The sequence below is a fragment of the Athene cunicularia genome, assembly GCF_003259725.1.
Source record: "Athene cunicularia isolate RWA chromosome 1 unlocalized genomic scaffold, athCun1 chr1_part1, whole genome shotgun sequence".
NCBI classification, from domain to species: domain Eukaryota; kingdom Metazoa; phylum Chordata; class Aves; order Strigiformes; family Strigidae; genus Athene; species Athene cunicularia.
The window spans coordinates 61,441,132-61,461,317 of NW_020799091.1; the positions used below are offsets into that span (position 1 = coordinate 61,441,132).

The 20,186-nt window shown below is 35.3% G+C and overlaps 1 protein-coding gene across 1 annotated transcript in view; it reads left to right on the top strand.

Annotated features, from left to right (window-relative positions):
* The window catches only part of MYO16 (myosin XVI), a 313,979-nt gene that overhangs the window by 209,783 nt on the left and 84,010 nt on the right, over window positions 1–20,186 (top strand). Inside the window, exons 21-26 of the mRNA XM_026845772.1 lie at window positions 164–316; window positions 927–1,127; window positions 10,033–10,108; window positions 12,588–12,763; window positions 17,158–17,238; window positions 17,501–17,706. Coding sequence (XP_026701573.1) covers window positions 164–316; window positions 927–1,127; window positions 10,033–10,108; window positions 12,588–12,763; window positions 17,158–17,238; window positions 17,501–17,706 — 893 coding nt within the window. The remainder of the gene's footprint in view (window positions 1–163; window positions 317–926; window positions 1,128–10,032; window positions 10,109–12,587; window positions 12,764–17,157; window positions 17,239–17,500; window positions 17,707–20,186) is intronic.

Consider the following 20,186-nt stretch of genomic DNA (forward strand, 5'->3'; position numbering starts at 1 on the left):
AAAATGTAAATTTCCCTAGGGTTTTGCTAATCTATGGTCTGCAGAGAGATAACATATTGTGGACTGACATTTCACCAAGTTCGATATTAGACATGCATAAAACCTACACCGATGAATTATCCAGTAAACTTCTAATACTCATTTTTTCTTCATTTTACAATAGCTGTGTGTCAACATGACCAATGAGAAGATACACCAGTACATCAATGAAGTGCTTTTCCTACAAGAGCAAGCAGAATGTGTACAAGAGGGAGTTACCATGGAAACGGTGTATTCTCCTGGTAACCATACTGCAGCCTTGGATTTTTTCTTTCAGGTAGTTTTCAGATCTGTTTTAAACCATGTATATTTATGTATGGTCTCTGCATGTTAGACTAATACAAACTTTTGCCTGCATTTTCTGATTTATGAATCTGTAGAGAGGGTTATGGATCCAAAAAGACCATAGAGCGAGCTGTCATAACTGCCCTCATAGCTCCAGGGCTAACAGAGATTTGTAGCAGTCCAGGGTTGAAGATGTTACAGAAACTCCTTGCCTGTACTGATTCATGTATAGCATCTGTGTTTCATGCCATGTTCGTAATGCAGGTGTAGGACTGAGGAGTCTCTGTTGCAAGCCTAGCAGTTTCTTTAGTGCCTGGAGCTAGTTTCTGGAATATAACTTCTAAGAAGGAAGTAGCCCAATCAGTTTCCTGAAAGATTATCAATAGTTACCATTTTGGGGAAATGAAATATTATTCCCTATATTTCTTGCAGAACTATCTGATATGCATAGCCTTGGAGACTTACCAGAATATTATAACCACTGTTTTCTTTGAGGTGATATATGCTTCTGTTTACTAAATTACAAGCTATGTTACTCTGCAAGGAAAACTGAAATTCCATTGCTCTTGTATAAAATGAGAAAAATCTATTTTTCATTTCAGAAACCATCAGGCTTTTTGTCAATGCTGGATGAAGAAAGCCAATCTATTTGGTCAGTGGAACAGAGTTTTTCTAAACGCATCCAGTCTTATCTGGATGCATCAGACACAAATACAGTATATTCCTCCACAAAAGATGGAAATGGTAACCTTGCCCCAAAGGATCAGGGCTCCACCTTCACTGTTATGCATTATGCTGGGAGGGTAAGATGTTTGAATGTTTGGTTATACACACTTAAATGAAAAAGAGCAAACAACAAAATTCTGCATGGCTTCTCCAACTCCTGGCTATCACTTTCTAGTGATGAATTTTCAGAGGGCAAATTAGAATCTCAATGCAATATTTACTGTATAAAATCTATGGTTTGTATCATATTGTGCAGGATTTGGGCTACCTAATTCTGGCTTCTAAATTGTATCTGCACTCTAAGTACTTAACAAAGAAGGGGGTGATTCAGATACCTCAGCATAAATGTTTAATGCCATTTTAGTTGGCTGTCACATTGCTTTCAGATGTTCCAGAATGGTATAGGTTCCCTGTAGGTACTGTGCCATATATGTAGGTACTGTGATACCAGCATGCATCCAGTAAAAATTTTTTTTTTTTGTTAGTAATCATAATCAAAATATATGTTTTTCCTTTTTTTCTTCAAAATCCCAGAACATGCCAAGTGTCTCTAATATGGCTGTAAAACAGGATGAATGTTTTGCATTTCCCCTCCTGCAATATTAATGGGAAAAATGTAATCAATTATGTTAAATAGGCAGAATAATCTTATAATATTGTAAGATTATAATCTTATCCTTTTCTTTCTAATACTACCTCATTTTCACGTTGTCTCCACAACCACCTGCAGCCCAAAGCAAGCAAATTACGTGTGTATTTAAAGGGATAATCAGGTTTTTTTATATAGTCTGACAGATTGGCCCCTCTGTGATTAATCTGACATGCTGCCACTTCTCTCTGTTCAAAGCATGGTATTTGAAATATGAATGTAGATTGTATGGACACAGTATAATGGGGGCTCTTAGTTATTACTTTTCCAAAACTTCCACTCTTGTGAGTTTTGTTCAAGACTTGCCTTCAAGTCATCAAAAAAAAAGACTTGCTGGCCCTGTCACATCTGAAGGTAATATTCTAAGCCCTGAATTCTCCAGAACAGATAAGAGGTTGGAATGTTCACGCTCAGGCTTTAAGCAGATTAGGGTCCTTTACAGCAATATAAATGGGGAAGGGTCTATACTGTGTCTCTTTAGTTGCATATGAAGTCAATGGAAGTGTTGAGTAGTGTTCCAATGCAGGCAAATTTGTTTCTTCCCAATGATAGAAATGTGTTCATTATGGAAAGGATTAAGACCATGTCGACAGTGCTTAAATTCCTAACCTAAATACTCTGAATAACTCCCTGGAGGCTCTTCTTTCATCACAAGACCTTCTACTTAGACTCAAATTATTTGCCAAAGTGGTTTGAATACCTTCACGATTGGAACTTTTCAGTAGGAATGCAGGCACACTGTGGTTAGAGAACAGCACAACAAAGATTTTGTGAAACTTATTAGCATTTAAAGTGATAGAGTTAAGAACTGACTGTGGACTCCAGATGTCTAATTTACTTTATAAATCTGTTCTATACATGTTAGGTAAATATTTTTTTATGGAGTTCTATTGTGATTATACAAATTTATTACAAGAGCTCTAAGAGGTTCCACACACCAAAAAACTGACATGGAAGCAGCAGCAAGGCAGCTGTATTAAAATCATAAACAGAACAATAGACACATTTCTTCAAAATGAAAAAAATGTTTGTCGTATTCTCTGAAGAAGCACTCAGTAGGAAGATTTGTTAAGATTAAAGTTTTGGGTGCCTAGTTCTGAAAGCTAAACTGTGAGTGGTAAGGAGTACACTTTTCATTAATGTGCATTTTAGTCTTGCATGGTTGTTTAGATTTTTTTTTTCTAACATAGACACTTGGTTTGACCTTTTCGCAATAGTAGTAATGACGTTTAATCTAAAAGTAAAAACAAATAGACAGCTCTCCAAGTAATGTAAATTCACACATTCTTTTTAAGTCAGTGGAGATCCTTTGATTTACATTGTCCAAGGAACTATTCCTGTCCGTCAGGTTCTTTTCATCCTTATGACAGTAAAATGCTTGGCCCTGCCAAAGCAGGAAAGCTCCCGTGCAAGTGCTAAACTCGCCTGACTTTAATAGTGATGAGCAAAATCCTCAAAGAGACTTGCTATCTCATGGAACTGTTATGTAGCTATCATAGATCAAAATTTCCAGTGATTTGTGATAGGTATTTACATAAAATCTGATTATAGTATTACCGTACTAAATAATGACACAAACTGAGTTTATTCTGAGACTAGTATGTCTTCATACGTTGATAAGTTGAGTATGAAAAACTAAGATTTTGAAACTGCTGATGCTGTTCTTTGTGCTAATACCATATTTAGTAGCTTATTATAGAGGTAATTTGTGATTTATGCTTTATGAAAATCGTTAAAGGATCAGGCTTTTACATATATCAGGTTTTATTTGCACTCAAAACTAAGAATTTCATATCTAAAGTAAAAGTATAGTTTGGCAGGTTTTGAGAGCCATTTTACAGTCTAATATCAATTAAATAAGTCTAAAATAAGTGAAGTATAAAGCATTACCTTCAGAGATCCCCAAATTTAAAACAGGGGGGCTTGATTTTATTCTCACCACATTTTTTTTGCTGATTGTAACTCCCTTAACTTGGTAAAGCTTCTCATTATTTACATGAGTAGAACTGAAAGATGCATTAGACCCAGAGGGTAAAAAAGAATTACTAGTAAAATGTGACAGGTAATTGAACATGAAATTTTTCACTTCTAGGCTTTAATCATTTATATTCGGGTGATGTGTCTAGGCTGGTGTTCATGGAGGAAGTCCCACTGAATACAGGCTCTGTGCTAAACAGAGTGTGAAGGCAGACAACCTGATTTCTCTATGTAACAAAAGTGTTAACTGCAATGTAGTTCATAGCCAATGTGAAACAGCTGCGACTCCAAGTCATCTAGAGAAAAAAAAAAAAAAAGCACTAATATTCTATGTTGGCCCTGATACGAGTCTCATATAGACCCTTGTAGTTTGGGCACCTTTTCATCAGGAGTTTATGTATGTAACTCGAAGTCCAGAAAGAACTGGGTTCCTGTCTTTACTCAGACACTTACAGTACCTATTTTAGCAAGTGCAGTTATACTGGAAAATGCAGCTATTAAAAATACTGCCTCACTGAAAAGACCTCTTCTACATATTTAGTTGAGAAGGACAGACAACCTTTTGTGAACAAAACTGGTATCTCTAGCTTTGTATTATGAGAGAATTACAGCTGCTACAGATGTGTCCATGCAGTTTTAAAGACCTCTAACATGTTCATACCTTAACTTTTTGTGTCAGGATAGTCATAGAAAAAAGAAAAGAAGTCTTTTCTTCTAATATCAAGTCTTTCTGATTGATTGTAGTCATGCATTGCCAGGTGTTGCCCATTCCCTTATGTTTTAGGCTCAGTAGCTTTTCCTAGAACAACACATATTGTTGTTCCAATCCTAACTAACTGTAGACCATTCCAGAAAAGGCAGTACTGAGAGAAAAGAGAAAACAGATCAGAAGGAAAAAAGAAAACTTGAGGTCAAAGTGAGCCTAGGAAGGCATATGGGAAGAAAAGACTCAGAGTAATGTGTAAGGGAACATGTCCTAAACAATTTGGAATCTTGAATTTCTGGCAAAAAGAATGCTTTAAGAGAATTTATATGTATGATAACATTCTGAGAGACATTTGATTTTTTTCTTCCTTTCTTTACGATTTTGGAATTAAGAAAGTGGAATAAAAGAGAAAAACAGTATACACAAGTAAGCTTCTGCACATAGAAGAAATCAACACCAGGGTGAGATTTTTCAGTGAAACATGAGAGAGAATACCTTATTAGACAAATGTGACAGAATGATCCTGTTGAAGAAAGAAAACAATTTTTTATTCATTTCTCTTGAATTTTACTATTATGCCTACACAACGCTGAATCTGTCTTTTTCTGCATGAGCAATATGATACACTTGTTAACTGTATGAACATATGCTCAGCAAAGGCCACTGTGAACATTAGTACTTGATCATATCAACTATTTTACTTTTATCTCCCAGTTTTAATTTTACATCTGAACAGAATCCTGTAATGCCTTGACACATTATGAGTCTCTTCTAAGAGCTATATAATGTCTTGGTATCTGAGTGCTATAAGACAAAAAGCTTATCTGTTCTGTTCAGACAGAAGGTAGAGAAGAATGATTTAGGTTTTGTATGGCTAAAAAAAAAACACCAATGGAAGGCTTTATCTGAAGGTCAACACATTTCCCTAAACACTGGCAGTCTGCTCTCTTCTGGAAAAATTCTGCTCATCTGGGGCATTGCTTTGTTTCTGATGCGTAACATGAATGTGGGTATTCTCAGCTGCTTCTCACAGAGACTCTGCCTGGCAGCACCATGAGAGGAGGGGCACGCCAATTCCATGTTGCATGCTGCAGGCTTGCCTTGAGGAAATGAAGCATTCTGTGGGTGCAGTTGATCGATGCATCTGACCATTGGCTGAAGCTATACTAAGAATGTGTAATACTGAATTTCTAGATGCTTTTATTAATATTAAAAATTAAACTGTGGGCTCTCATATAACAAAGGGCTTCACATGAATTATATCTCTGGACTGTCAGCCTTAATGATAGTTGTGATTTTTGAAGAGTAACATTCCATCAACAAACTTTTTCGAGGACTCAAAGTTGGTTTTTTTCTAATTTTATGGAATAATTAGCATAAGTAAATCAGAACTATACTGTCTTAGCACAATGCCAAGAGACACAGCTTTACCTGATAGCAGTATTTGACATACCATGTTTGAGATAATGAGCTATTTGCCCATTCATCATGTAGTCTGAATAATATATCATAATTTAAGCTTTTTGCAGTTTAAATTTATACTTGAATTTACAAATCAGATCAGCCCCTTGTCACTGTTTGTCTTGCTGGTTTTGACTTACAGTACTGTAATAAACTGATCAGATCAAAAGACCAACTTCTTTGCTCTATAAACCAGTGTGCATAATGTCCTTTAAGTGCAGATCAATGTCTGTTCCATTTCTCAGCTATGTGCATTTCAAAAATACCTCTCAGCTGTCAGCTCACCTTCACCGAGGCAGTCTTCTCTGAAATGCCTTATATATCCGAGGCAGACTCTGAAACTGAACCTCTAAATCAAAAGACAAAAGGAGATGGATTAATCAATAAGGATGCTTTCATTTTCTCTATTTTTCCCCAGGCTGAATCCCCAGACATAACAATCAAATCAGTCTAGTCTAAGCTATACCAAAGCCTACAAAGGTTACTTGACAAAGATTCCTTTTCACACAGACAAGATAGTTGTGCTTTTTCTCCCTTTCTCTCTCCCTTTTTCTTTCTTTAAGTAGACTTGATTTCACACTTTCACTTACAGGAGAATATAATAGAACACTTCCCTCCACTATCCTATTTTGTTTCTGCTGGTTTCAATATACTACTATTTCTATCACAGTGTTAGAATAAGACTTTCCAGCCTGTATAAAATGACTTATTTCACTCATTGCTTAACAAGACTTGTTTTGGGAGGATAATAAGCCCAGTGATCCTAAAAAAACCTGGACATTCAATCATTTAAAAGATATCACTCACTTTTAAATACTGGCAGAAAATTAACAACTACAAGTGACCCTCTGTGCACTGAAATTGTCCTTGGACATGTTCTCAAAAATTTCTCATTTAATTATATGAACTGCTGATTTTCTTATTAACTAAATTTAACAACACATGCAAAACTGTGAGTTTCTGAGTTACATTTTGTTATTAAAATAGTAAAATTTTCCCTTTTAATTGTGAATGCAGCCAAAGCAACCTTAACATTCCAGGTGGTATTTTCCTAGCTTGTTTTAGGGTTCCTGCTGGATCTGCCATTAACCTTGAGTGCTTTTGGCCTATCACAAGATATGAAAACTATTTAAAAAAAAGAGGTTTTGAAGGAATTGATGAAAATTATGTGTAAATGTGGCCCTGTTGATAAAGTATATTGGGAAATCCAATGAACTTAGATATAAGTCCCTTATCAAAGTCAGATGTTATGAGGGGGGATACTTCAGAAGAGATGTACAATAGGGCGGCATGAGGATAATTAATGTATCAAAAAGACAAGAGTCTGTAAGAAGATAAGAGGAACATGCAGTTCCCAAAGTTAGTTCTGTGCACATTTTGTGTGTGAGCCTCCTGTTTTTTTGGTGTTGTTTTTTAACCTCTTATTTGTTAGTTCTCATGATATTAAAACCAGCTATACCAACTTAAATGACCAGAAAACAGCTTCAAAACAAGTAAGTATTTTTTCACATAGCTAGTTACTAATAAAACTCCTTGCCACAGAGGGTTATAGATGCTGAAAATGTTAACGAGTTCTAGAAACGGAGACTAGAGAAGGAAACATCAATCAAGAGATATTAAACACAAAGATGAGATATGGCCTGCAGGTCAAGAACTCCCTTATGGGCAGAGCCCTGGAAGCTGAGATGGGATCCACGGGGACTCAGAGTAGTGTTCTTCAATATTTTCCCTAAATGTCCGGGACTAGATGAACATTTGGTCTGCCCCACTACCCTGTGCTTAGGTTAAGCTCTTTTCCTTTCTGAACTTAAATCAAGAAGGAAAGCAAATCCAATCCCTTTCTTGTTTTAATCTCTTTTAATGATATAAAAGGCAGTGTGGAACTCCACACTATTTTCTTTTCTAGTAAAAATACTTCTAACTAGTATACGTATATCTAAAGACCTTATTTCCTTTGGTTAAAACAGACACATAGGTTTACATACTGTCTACCCTAGAGTTCATTATGTAAAGCGAGATAGAGCAAATAGCTGCAATAAATAGAAGTGAGAATAAGGAGTATGTTTTATACTACTGGAACCATGATCTAAGCGAGTGCACATTTCCTGTCTGAATCATATAATATTTGTTTGTTTTTTGTCTCCTCAGAATAACTATCCACTGTGCATGAGTGCCAATCAGTGCAGAGTTTTGGCCAGGTTTACTTTAGAAACCCAGTGGAAGAAAACTAAGGGAAATATTTGTGCTTTAGGCAAAGTGTTATGTAGGTTGGCATCTCTGATGAGGTCAGGATTAAATTAACAAAATTGGCAGCTAGAAGAGGACTTCTTTCTTTTTCTCTTTTGTGAGACTGGCAATGAATATGGAACCCTAGAGTGCCATTTCATTGAGTCAGTTTTCATGTCTTTAGGCAGTGAATTAATTTACCAAGTCTTTGGAAAAACTGTTAGAGAGTTAGCAATTTCTTCATAAAAGGGAATCCTGCTAACATTTATGTATTTTATATGATATGAGAGATGTCTTATGAATATAGTTCTAGAAGTTGGTGATGTATTATACCAGCACCAGTACTGAAACTTCTCCGTTTCAGTCTAGGCACTTAATCATAATATAGTATCTCCCACTGCTATACTTACCTATTCTTCCCACCAGTTCTAACTCTCCTAATTTAGTCAAAGCCTAAGACACTAAATTAGGATCTGGCATTATGGATTTGTCGAATAAGTTCTGTTAATTATCTTTTATGGACCAGTATGGTAGAACATTTACTTTATGTACATTAAAAGCATTTAATAGTATACTTAAATTATTCTAATAGTTTGCTAACTATGTTGTATGTTCTTAGGAGATGCAATTAGAAAATTATATAACATTGGATCTGTCATGTAAAAGAACATAATTCTATTGTTATACCTTTTCTATGTCAGATGCCATACTAATTACATCATTTGACAATTACTAACTGTAACAGATTATACACATCCAAGTCATATAATCTCTTTCATGAGTAAAATAGCATTACATAATTGTCAAATGACCGAATGGAAAACAAAATTAATGCACTGTTTAGTATTTCTAATCTTAATTATATATTTACAGCTTTATTAAATATAGAAGGATAAAATTTCCCCAAATGTCTAAGGGGCTTAGGATATAGATCCAATAAAAAATTTTTAAAAGGCTTTAGATAGAAACATGGTCCCAAGGTAAATAACAAACTGTATTCTAAGAAGTTCCCATTAAGCATCTGCCTGATCCTGGAGGTACTACAATCTATAATTTTCTTTCTTTTTAACTTAAAAATTCCCTTTGGGTTCTACTACCATGCAAAACAAAGCTGTTTATATGTAAAGCCTGTAAATTAACTAGTTGTTTGTCTTCCATCCCCATAAAAAGTAAAAAAAAAAGAACTCAGCTCATTGACTGCTTTTGGGTCTTAGTGCTGCTTTTCTATACAGCATCTCCTGGGGATGGGCTCAGTGTTAAAACAGTCACTTGGTCATATTTCTTCATTTTGGATATACCCTCAGGAACTCTGGCTAGAACCTTGCATTTTTCTCACTTCTCAGAGTGCCCACCACATGTGTTAGAGTTTATCTGCAGTCAGATGACAGATGGAGTGACAATCCAACTGTCTGTTCTTGAAATTATGACATCAGGCAATTAAGGTGATGCAAAATCCTTATGTGCAATTGTTAGAAAGATCAATGGATTTGTACATAACCTATAGACTGAACTTGCTTCCAAAGGATATATGACTGGCTGGAACTTTTCTTGAGTGTGATCTGGGACGCAGATTGCTCCATGAGTGTTTTGTTATTGTCAGTGTGAACAGTCTCCTGTTGACAAGGAGATCTGTGATCTGGGAGCGACTTGCTTATCCTACAGGGAAAGTGGTGTTTAGGTCACTGCCTTCTGTTCTACACTACACTTTTGATTCGAAGTCTTGCATTGTGAAAATGTTTTAGAATCAGTCTGATTAAATTTCTGTATACTTACAAAGACACACAAAGTTCAACAACCAGTTCTTCCGGTTAGTATTGTTGGCACTAAGAAAGGAACAAAAAACACTATCTGGTGACAGCCTTTGACTGTTGAGTGGAAAAAAACACAGTTTAATTTCTACTGCTGTAAGATTTCTAAAAGATGCATTCGTCATTACTAATGATGTCACAATATTTTATTATAGGTTACTTACGAAATTGCTGGTGCAATAGAAAAAAATAAAGATTCCCTTTCACAAAATCTCATATTTGTAATGAAAAGTAAGTAAATGGTTTGGTGGTTGCTGTTGTTGTTAGAGATCAAGATATTATGGCTTGAATTTAATTTTCGTTTTATTTTTAAGATAAATTTATATATATTTTATTTCCAGGAAAAAAAAAAAAAAAAAAGAAGTCACCATCTTTTGTATGTAAGCATTGTTTGAAATTTGCTCTATCTTATAAAGCTTTTAGAATTCATTCACATAAAGCATCTTCATCATGTGATGTGATGTAAAGAACTAGAAGGTATAGTGAGATGAGTATGACTTAAAGAAATCATTGACTATGAATTAAGATAAAAATAAACTCCAGAAAATAGGGAAAGGAAATAAGGTTCCCAAAATCATAGTCTGCAGTGGGATGCACTTCACTGCTTGAGTACCTTTCTAAAAGCAGGAAGTTGTGTGCATTCTTGTGTTTTTTAGTGAATAGATACAGATGTTCATTGAAATACAAAATTAAATACCTTTCCATGTGCATATTGTATAATTATGCCTAATAATAATGTAACTCAGTTTATGAATTAATGATTCATAATTAGGTATTAAAGACCTCTATCATTTACTCTTTCTGTGAAGAAAAACAAAACATTTTCCTCAGGGAAATGTCAGTTTGTCCTGAGATGTTATTTGTTTTTTCTTCAACCACTGCAGTCTTTCACTTAATATATTATATACTTATATTTCTTTCCATAGAAAAAGAGGTCTTTTGGACATAATATTTGTCTTCCAGATCAGCCCCACTGTTAAAATGTATTGGGTTTTTTAGCAATTTTACTGTAAAATTAGCTAAACTCCCTAGTAAAATAGTTGATGCATTTTGAAAGCAAACAGTGTACATTAAGGACGAAGAAAGAAAAGGAAGAATTGATCTTGAATATAATCCTATTGATTATAGTTTTAGAGACATTCCAGTTCTCACTACTTGGAATTTACATGATAATCTGCCAAAGAGTATAAGAAGGTATGGCAACTTCCAGTATGTTCTACATGAGAGAGCATTCTTCCATTCTCTCACATAGTCTCCATTTACATTGCTACTGTTAAAAGGGAAGAATGGAGGATTAGATCGGATATAAATATGCTGAAATGCTGATATGCTGAAAGTCGGTGTATATATAATTAAGAAGTCATAATAATAACAATTATAATTAATGGAAACATTCTGAAGGAAGAATATTTACAAGCATGTAAGTCATTTAAGAGCTACGCTCCTTCTTTTTTAAGTGACTTAGTCTTAAAACCTCTTGATTGTCAGTGACACATTTCCTTCACGGTCAGTTTCATAAGTTATGTAGATGTATGCCTTAAGTGCACGCTTCCTTTGATTTTCATTTAATTCACTTTCCTTAATCAAAACTTTTAAATATGCTAACAACATTAAAGCAATTTGCATATATGTGTAAGAATGTGGAACATACCTGTCCAACAAATAAATCAGGAGAGGCTATTGACATAGGCTTATCTGTTTCAATTTGAAGGACAGAATTTTAATGCCTTTCCTAATGCTTCTCTACTGTGTTTATCCATATTTTAAAAACATGGAGGTTTACTATGTCTGCTGATTGTGCTAAAATTGTTTCAAGTATCTGCTTTACTGTCTTCCTCATAATTTTATTATTCCTGTTAAGTAATGAATAGGAATCTCCACAGAAAAAGGGAAAAAATCTATTGCATTTAAGCATCTAGTAAAATACCTTTAGACAGCTAATAAAGAGCAAACTGAGGATTTCTACCTGCTATGCTAAACTTAATGACATTATTTATGATGCTTATCCCATTCACTTTTCTGGCTTTTTCTTTGTTTTATTCACATTTTTTTGTACTATTTATCACCACTGCATCAAACTTATGTATGGCATTTCCTTTTCTGTAAATGTCTGTAGATGAATAGATGAATAGAAATGTGAACCCAGCTTGCTACAGTTCTGTCCTTCACCTTGCCTTTTATATATATATATATATATATATATATATATATATATCCCTACCTATTTTGTGTTTTATATCATTCTTTTCCTTTGGTGCAGTGACTGTTTATAATTTATTTCTGTCAAGAGTCTTGATCATGTCAAAATACTATATGTTAGGTAAATGTGCAGAATGCCTCTCTCATTGCTTTAATAGATGGATAAATTGGGAGTCTGTAATGGAACAAAATTCAGAGGTGATTATCACATTTAAGTTTAGTTTAATTTTAAGTTTGTCACAATTAAGTTTAGATAGGTCACAGCCTGAAAGGTTTTGTTTTTTGTCCTGTTTTGTTCAGCACAGCAACTGAATGTTTTAAAATAGTGTTACTATCCTTAGATATTGAATGCCGTTTGATAACTAACATAATAGTTTATTGGTTTGTCCACTTAAGTTTACTTATTTAACTCTATCTCCTACTGTATGTCTTTTTAATTCCAAATACAATGTATATATAATTTCAAACTTGTATTTTATCTTCATGCATTAATTTTTTCTTTTTTCTCTAGCCAGTGAAAATGTAGTCATCAATCAATTGTTCCAGTCCAAGCTGACACAAACTGGATCACTTGTTCCTCCATATCATTCCCTTAAAATTAAAGGGTGTAAAGCAGCTTTGCTAAGTAAAAAAACATCAGTATCCTGTGCAAGTGGTGAATCAAAGAAATATATTGAGCTCAGCAAGGTAAGAATTTAGGACTCTTTCTGCTCTTTGCTCCTTGAAGATTTTTCTCAATTTTTTTTTGTCATTTCTGAAAGTTCCTTGTTCTCTGCTTCATTCTCTGTAGTCATTAAACTATTAAAATAATTTAGTACTTAATATCAACACTAAAGCAACAGTGAGACCTAACAGGTTATAATTTACTAACACTAATAGTGCTGATTCAGGAACCTCTTTCTTGAACTCTCTGAGCAGAAAGTTGGGCACAATGATGAGGTCCCTTCAAGCCTGAATCATTCCATGATTTTGTGGTTCCAGGGTTTACCAGTGGATACATTACTCATTTTTGCCTGTATAGGAACACTTCTTTGTCTCCTTGGCTGACTTTATGATGAAGAGTTAAGTAAATTAAAACATAGGAAGCACAAAAATAAAACCTCGGTGTCTTTATTGTGTTAACTTGAGAAAATTTCTGGTTTGAACAAGATAGTCTGTGCAGGTTTGTATGAACATAAACTGTACATTTTGGCAAACATTGTTATTTTAAATGGTCACTTGCATGTCAATTTTCCCAGTCAATTTGAAATCAAATCAAACTCTCCCCATTTCTGAATTTGTCTCTTCTTCTGCTAGAAAAGACAGCCAAAAGAGTAAAAAAAAACCAAAACCACAAAAGGGGGTAGAAACTTGGGAGGCTATCAGAAAATTAATTGTTCACATCACATGGGACATCTCTTTTTTGAGAAGAAATAACATGATTTCTTGAGTCCATTCTTGACAGTGCTTTGGAATTCCTCCCTCTTCTAGAAAAGAGGCAAGCAGTTCTCACAATACATCAGCTGCCTCCACCAGGCTTCTTGAAACTTACAACTCTATTTTTGGTTTACAGCTGCATAAAATTGATTCTGTCATGGGATTAAGGAGCCTGCTCTCATGTGTCATTGTGAAAGGCTTTATGCAAGTACATCCATAGAATACCAATGGGACTTTGCTCATAGCCCCCCTGCTGATAGTAGCATAATTCCTGTCTACTGTTCTTGTCAGTAATCTCAGGGGAAAAACTTAAGTTGAAGTGAATGGTGTTGGTTTAAAGCTATATTTAGCAAACAGCTGAGGCATCACAAGGTGCCTTTAGGTGCCTTTCCACTACAGTAACAGCTTCCTAGAGGAAGCTTCCTAAGACTGAAAAAGATCCTAGTCCCATACATGGAAGGAAGTATGAAAAGCACGTCTAAAATAGAAGCCTATTCAAGACGGGGGGGACACCACACAGCTGGGATCTCTGAAACTATGTTTTTGGCCAGTCAGAATGGCTTGTAACCTGGAGTTACTCTCTTGAGAGTTAGAAGACATATAAAAATTCCTTTGGGAATTGTGATAAATTAAGTCAGAAATTTCAGATTTAGTGAGCATGCCCTAAACTTTTAGGTATTAGATGGAAGGTGGGAAGAACTTCATCCTTCATCTGCTCACAGAGCCCAGGGTGGCCTAGCTTCTCAAAGGTAGGCTTTGAGAAGAGCTGTGCAGGTGAGGCAGAACTCCACCTAGTTTGTAGTTACTAAGTTAGCCTCATTTGAGCATGTTACTGTGCTGCTCTGCAGGACAGAAGCAGAATTTTAGTTATCTAAACTGTTCCAGTGGCAAAAAAAGAAATGCTCGCTATTTTGGAATAGGCACCTGATGCAGGAGCTGGAAGTAGGTAAGTGCTTAAATTCTTTTGTGGATCAAGCCCACGTCTTTAACTGCACTGTCCCAAATAATTTCTTCCCTTTTCCAGTATAGACTTGAAAATCCACTGTGATGGACTGGAATAATGTTGGGTTTTTGTTTTGTTGTTATTGTAATTGAAAATGCAGTGTAAGGGGCATTTTCTAATGAGCTTAGACTACATGTTAGAAAATCATAACCATTGAATTTTTATTAGAGTTTATCCTGAGGGTAAAGGCAATAAAGAGGAAAAAATAAAAATGGAGGGGGTGAAGAAAGAGGAACATTAAGGCAAGAATTATCGACCAGAGACTGGCTTTCCTTTTATATCTGAAATTTGAATTGTAACATACATCATACTGTAGGCAGTGAGAAGCACAAAATGAAAAGTATTCATGTTGCAGTTCATGGGTAGTTGTATGAACTCCACCATATTCAGGGAAGAGAAGTAGACACTTTCAGAGGTCAGGTAGGAGTTTGTTGTGATTACCATCCCCTTTTAGCTTGTCATTGTCAGACCTAGCTACTTGCTAGGTTATATAATTATAGATTTCTCTATGTATGGCCATGTAGCTATCTGTTTACCTTCTCATAAATTACTCTTTTATGATTTAGAGCATGCTGTCACAGGTAAGGATGGTCTACCTCTTTGAACTCACCACTTTACTTGTAGTAGGTTCCAAGAGAAAAGTGCATCCATCCTAAGATAGAGATGAACAGACCTAATAGCTGGCCAGAATTTTGGATCACATAAGGAGTCATAGAAATATGGGGATGCAAGCTCAAGTCTCTGTGGCTTGTGAATAATAAAATAGAATATATCTTCATTGATACTCTCGCAACTCTTTTTCTCACATCAGCTCTTGCTCCCTTGTTTTTCTGTAATCTCTTCCTAGTGCATACTTTGATCTTCTTGCCTCCTCCTCACATCCTTCAGAATAATCAGTGTGTTTCAGAGTTCACACAACAAAAGTCTAGTCACATGAATGCACATCACTAGCAGAAAGCTTTTCTTTCAATTGACTTTAAGTTGTTTCTCTTTATGAACACTTTGCTTCATTGTCTGTTAGTTGAAGAACTCATCTACTGCAAAGTTTTCACTATGTCTTCTCCTTAAAGCTCTAAAGTACTCAGCTGGTAAAGAGAGATTTTTTTAGGAGGGGCTTTTAGCTACTTAACAGAGATTAGGAAGTTACATGTGTAGTTGGGCTTTTTTTCTGCAGATTAGAGGTACAAAATTTTGCAACATAAAGCTGTATATTAGAGGGTAATAGAGAAGTGCAGCTTTGGTGATAGAGTCTTGCTCCTTTACCCATATCTGAAGATGTCCAAGTTTGGAGACTTTGAATTAAATTAATTTTTAGTGTTTGCCTTGTTTCCTTTCTTTTCTCTCCCTCATTCTGAACAAAACATTTCTTTCCCATGGGAAGGAGTATGCAACACAGGACAGCAGGCAGGAAGTTTAGCATCCAAAGCATTGTTCTTGAACTAGTGATTTAATCTGTTGGGAGAAAGGGGTGAGTGCATTATCTATCAAGTGAATAAAACTCTATTTTAGTGATATTCCTCAAGTAAACTTTAACTGAGAAGTATCACTGACATGCTAGTTGTTTTTATAAGCCTGGAGCAAGCAGATCTCTTTTAGTTTTCGTTTTGAAGTTGGGAAGGAATTTGTCTTTAAAATTTTAGTGCATCCTAGTAAGTGAGATTTGAAATAAAAAAGAGCTCCAAAGTTTAGCATAGTGAGTAGAGAACTGCTTGCACTGCAATATTTTTAATGGAGTTTGGCTTGAGTGGGCTTGATGCAACTGGAAAGAGACAGGGGTAGGCCAGAACCTGCTGACTTGATAGAAAGGGAGTTTTATGGAGTAAGTGGACTGGAGAAAAACACTGAAAAATTCAGAGGTCAAAAGGCTGTCACTGATATAGAGATTTGAATCTAAGAGTTTTGCCAAATCCTGGAATGCAGTCATTTTGCCAACCTTCCTGTAGAAAGTTTAACACAAAACCCAAATTTCTTAGCCCACTTTTAGGATGATTATTGCCATTTTAGTCTCAAATATATGAAGTGAAACAGTAAAAAATGTTTTGTTCCCCATTCCCAACTCTGATGTTACATTGGTTCTGATGAGATATGAAGTTATTGATAATTTATTTCTATAATCAGTGAATATGGGTTAAAAAAAATTTAAAAAGGTTAGCTGCATTCACGTGTGCAGGAAGAAAAGAGAAGGGTTTTTTTAATATTAGTATTATTGTTTTGCCTTCAAGATTTTATTTAATGATCTATCTTTACATTTACTCACTTAAGTATCTGCCAAAGACATAAGGAACCTTTTCAGAGAGTTACAGAATTATGCTACTTATAGGCAAACTGTATGGAACACTAAATGTAAAAGTCCTGCTTCTGCAGTAGAGTTCCAGATCATATTGTTTTGCCCAGTTATTTGGAAAAGGTATTTTATCTTTCCAATGCTATACATCTGCCTTTGAAATCAAAACTTTATTTCCAGTCACGGCTCTGCAGATACTTGAGGGTATTTATCCACTTTCCCAAGTGTTTCTAAAACTCAAATCATTTTCTGTGACACACTATTTGTATAAATGTTTGCCTTTGTTAGTAAATTGTGTAAATTGTGGAACAGAGAAAATGAAGATTTACTGCCTATCTTGAGATAAAGGTATTGTGTGTGTGCTTTTCTCTTCCACAGCTGTTGAAAAAGAAAGGAACATCCTCATTTCTTCAGAGACTGGAACGAGGGGGCCCAACCACTGTGGCAATACAGCTCAGGGTTAGTGAACAACCTCCGGACAGAAATTTATATTAAAAAAAAAAAATTAAAAAAAAAAAAAAAACACACCACATTTAAAAAGCAAGATTAGTCTCTACAGATTGCAATGGAAGAATGAAAATTTCTATGCTTGAGAAAGTCACTTACATGGTCAGGTCAAGCCTTTTGAGAAAATGATATTAAAAAGTTAGGAAGAGCAAATGTGTTGAGCAATTGCCTTTGCTGCACAATAATGATGGATGACTGACTTTTTTTCCCACAGAAATCACTCACAGATATTATTGGGAAACTGCAGAACTGCACGCCACATTCTGTCCATTGTATAAAGCCTAATAACTCCAAGTTACCAGATACATTTGACAATTTTTATGTGTCTGCTCAACTGCATTATATCGGTGTCCTAGACATGGTCAAAATCATACGACATGGATATCCAATACGTCTCTCTTTCACAGACTTCTTGTCAAGGTAAATTTTTTTCAGTTTTATAAAAACTTTTTCTTACCTATGGTAGAAAGCCTTCTGTCATGTTCTGGTAGTACTTGCAGTGTTGTTTTGCTGATGACTCTTTCAGACTTTCTTTAGAAAAAAATTATGTCTGCCAGCAAGGGGTATAGGCTTGTTATTTTTTAATTGAAGGAATCATGAACTTTGTGGAAATCTATTTATAAGGATCATCAATGAAATGTATTCAATTTTAAAAATATAACTTCATGAAATAATTATATTTTTATAATTTATGCTGCTTACAATATTTATAAAATAAGAAATATTACATCTTGTCTCCAAGTAATTACAAAGCAGAAGGGGAAATAGTGTAATTTTTCAAGTTTATCAATGTAGGTGTCATGGGTTCGGTATTTGTATTTCGTATGATAGGATTTTTTTTTCTTTTTTTTTTTTTTAATTATTGGAAACTAATGACATTTTGAATTTATGTGAAAAGACAAAAAGATACATGTCACTGCTTCTGGCTGAAGGCAAGCTCTTTTCCCCCATCCCTCAATTCAGTTTTGGGGTTTTGGGCTCACTTACATTCTCAAATGCTTCATGAGAGAAGGTGTACCATCTTGTCCAAGAGATGTTCAGTTAGCAGCCTTATGCACTCAATACATGTTCCTCCTCTCTACATGTTCTACTCTTTGACTGATCTATCAAGTAGTCATGATCTGGCCTATGTATTATTTTACTTCTGAAAAACAACATGGGAGTATCAGCTGCTTACACACATCTAAACTTTCAGTTGCCTTCTTGGAAAAAGTTGTGGATATTAAATTACTGCTTGGACAGGATCATATACCCTCTGGCAATTCTGAAAATATTCAAAAAGTGCAGGGGTATAGGAGTTTATAATCCCATGTGTTTCAAAAGTAAGCCATGTCTGTCCTATCCCAACATTCATCTTGCAGTATGAATCTGGAAGTGCAGGCTGGTTGAGAAGATGGAGATAACGAGATTTGAAAAAGCAGGCTGCTTTCGTATTCAGAAGTGGTAGGAGCAATCACTGCATAGCTGTTTCCGTATTACTGAATTGAATACTTCAAGGGACTATTACATGAGCACAAAATCACAATCTTTGTCACTGTTAAATCCTTACAGTGGTTCCTGGCAGGGATTTGGTCCTTGCCACTTAGCTTTTCTCACTGCAATTCCCAGAGACAGGTTGGGGCTTGGCACAGACCTGGGACCATTCCTTGTGGGCAGTGTGGAGGTAACTGCTTTCTTTTGGAGGATAAAAGAGAATAACCATGTGTAAAAAGGTAATTTTATTCAGTTGTCTTCAATGCCAGAGAATGGTATCACGTGTGTTCACTCTAACAGTACAGGCATGAGTCCAGCATGATGTCTTTTTTGGAGAACCTTTATTTTAAAATATCAATACAATAATGTTTGAAGATTCAAATGTAATTTCAGTCTTTTTCCTCCACACCTTCAAGTACATCCCAAAGCCAAATTTTTATCTAAAAGTCTTAGAGGACACCTGGTGTCTCACAATAAATACTTATTTGCCATAATTATAGTAAAAGAAGAGTAGCAACAAACCCCAGCAATATGATGGCAGCAACATTTATGCTATAATTTTAAAGTATTCTAGTTTTGTAACTGTCCATCTTTATCCATTTTCCTCCACAATAAAGTAACTTTATAGGTTCTTTACAGCTGAGCCCCTCTTTTTTTTACCTGTTTGCACCAGGTCCTAATAATTTCATTATTATACATAAAATTAATTAAACAGTGGTGGGGCTACCATGGTGTCACTGAAAATGAAGTCAATTTTCTAATATTTCTTGTGAGTATATGCCAGACCTATTTAGAAGTTAGCAGTAATTGCTCTACATATGTCTCTTGACACTACTGATTTTTAGGTTTGTGTACTGTGGGCTCTTGGCCCAGCAGTACTGAAAGAAATCGTCAGCATTGTAAGGCTTTCTACAAGTAGCCATTCCCATCATGCAGGTCAAAGCTTATCTTAGTTTGAACAGCAGAACATGTGAATTCTTAATTTTACTCACCATGAGCAGTTAACCTTCATATTCACAGTCAGTGTACTTGGATATTTCTTCTTGTTTCAAATAGTGCAAGCATGTGGCAATTTGTTCTGTTATTGGCCGAAAATGGTGAAATTTTTAATCAGAAATGATAGTATTAAATTGTAATTCAAAAATACTGTCAATTCTTGATGCTGTATATTTTTTAGCCAATAGACTACGAGTAAGAAAGAGCAAAGATTTGTTCACAGAATCACAGAATCATCTAGGTTGGAAAAGACCTTGAAGATCATCCAGTCCAATCATTAATCTAACATTGACAGTTCCCAACTACACCAGATCCCTCAGCACTATGTCGACCCGACTCTTAAACACCTCCAGGGATGGGGACTCCACCAGCTCCCCGGGCAGCCCATTCCAACGCCTAACAACCCCTTCTGGAAAGAAATGCCTCCTAAT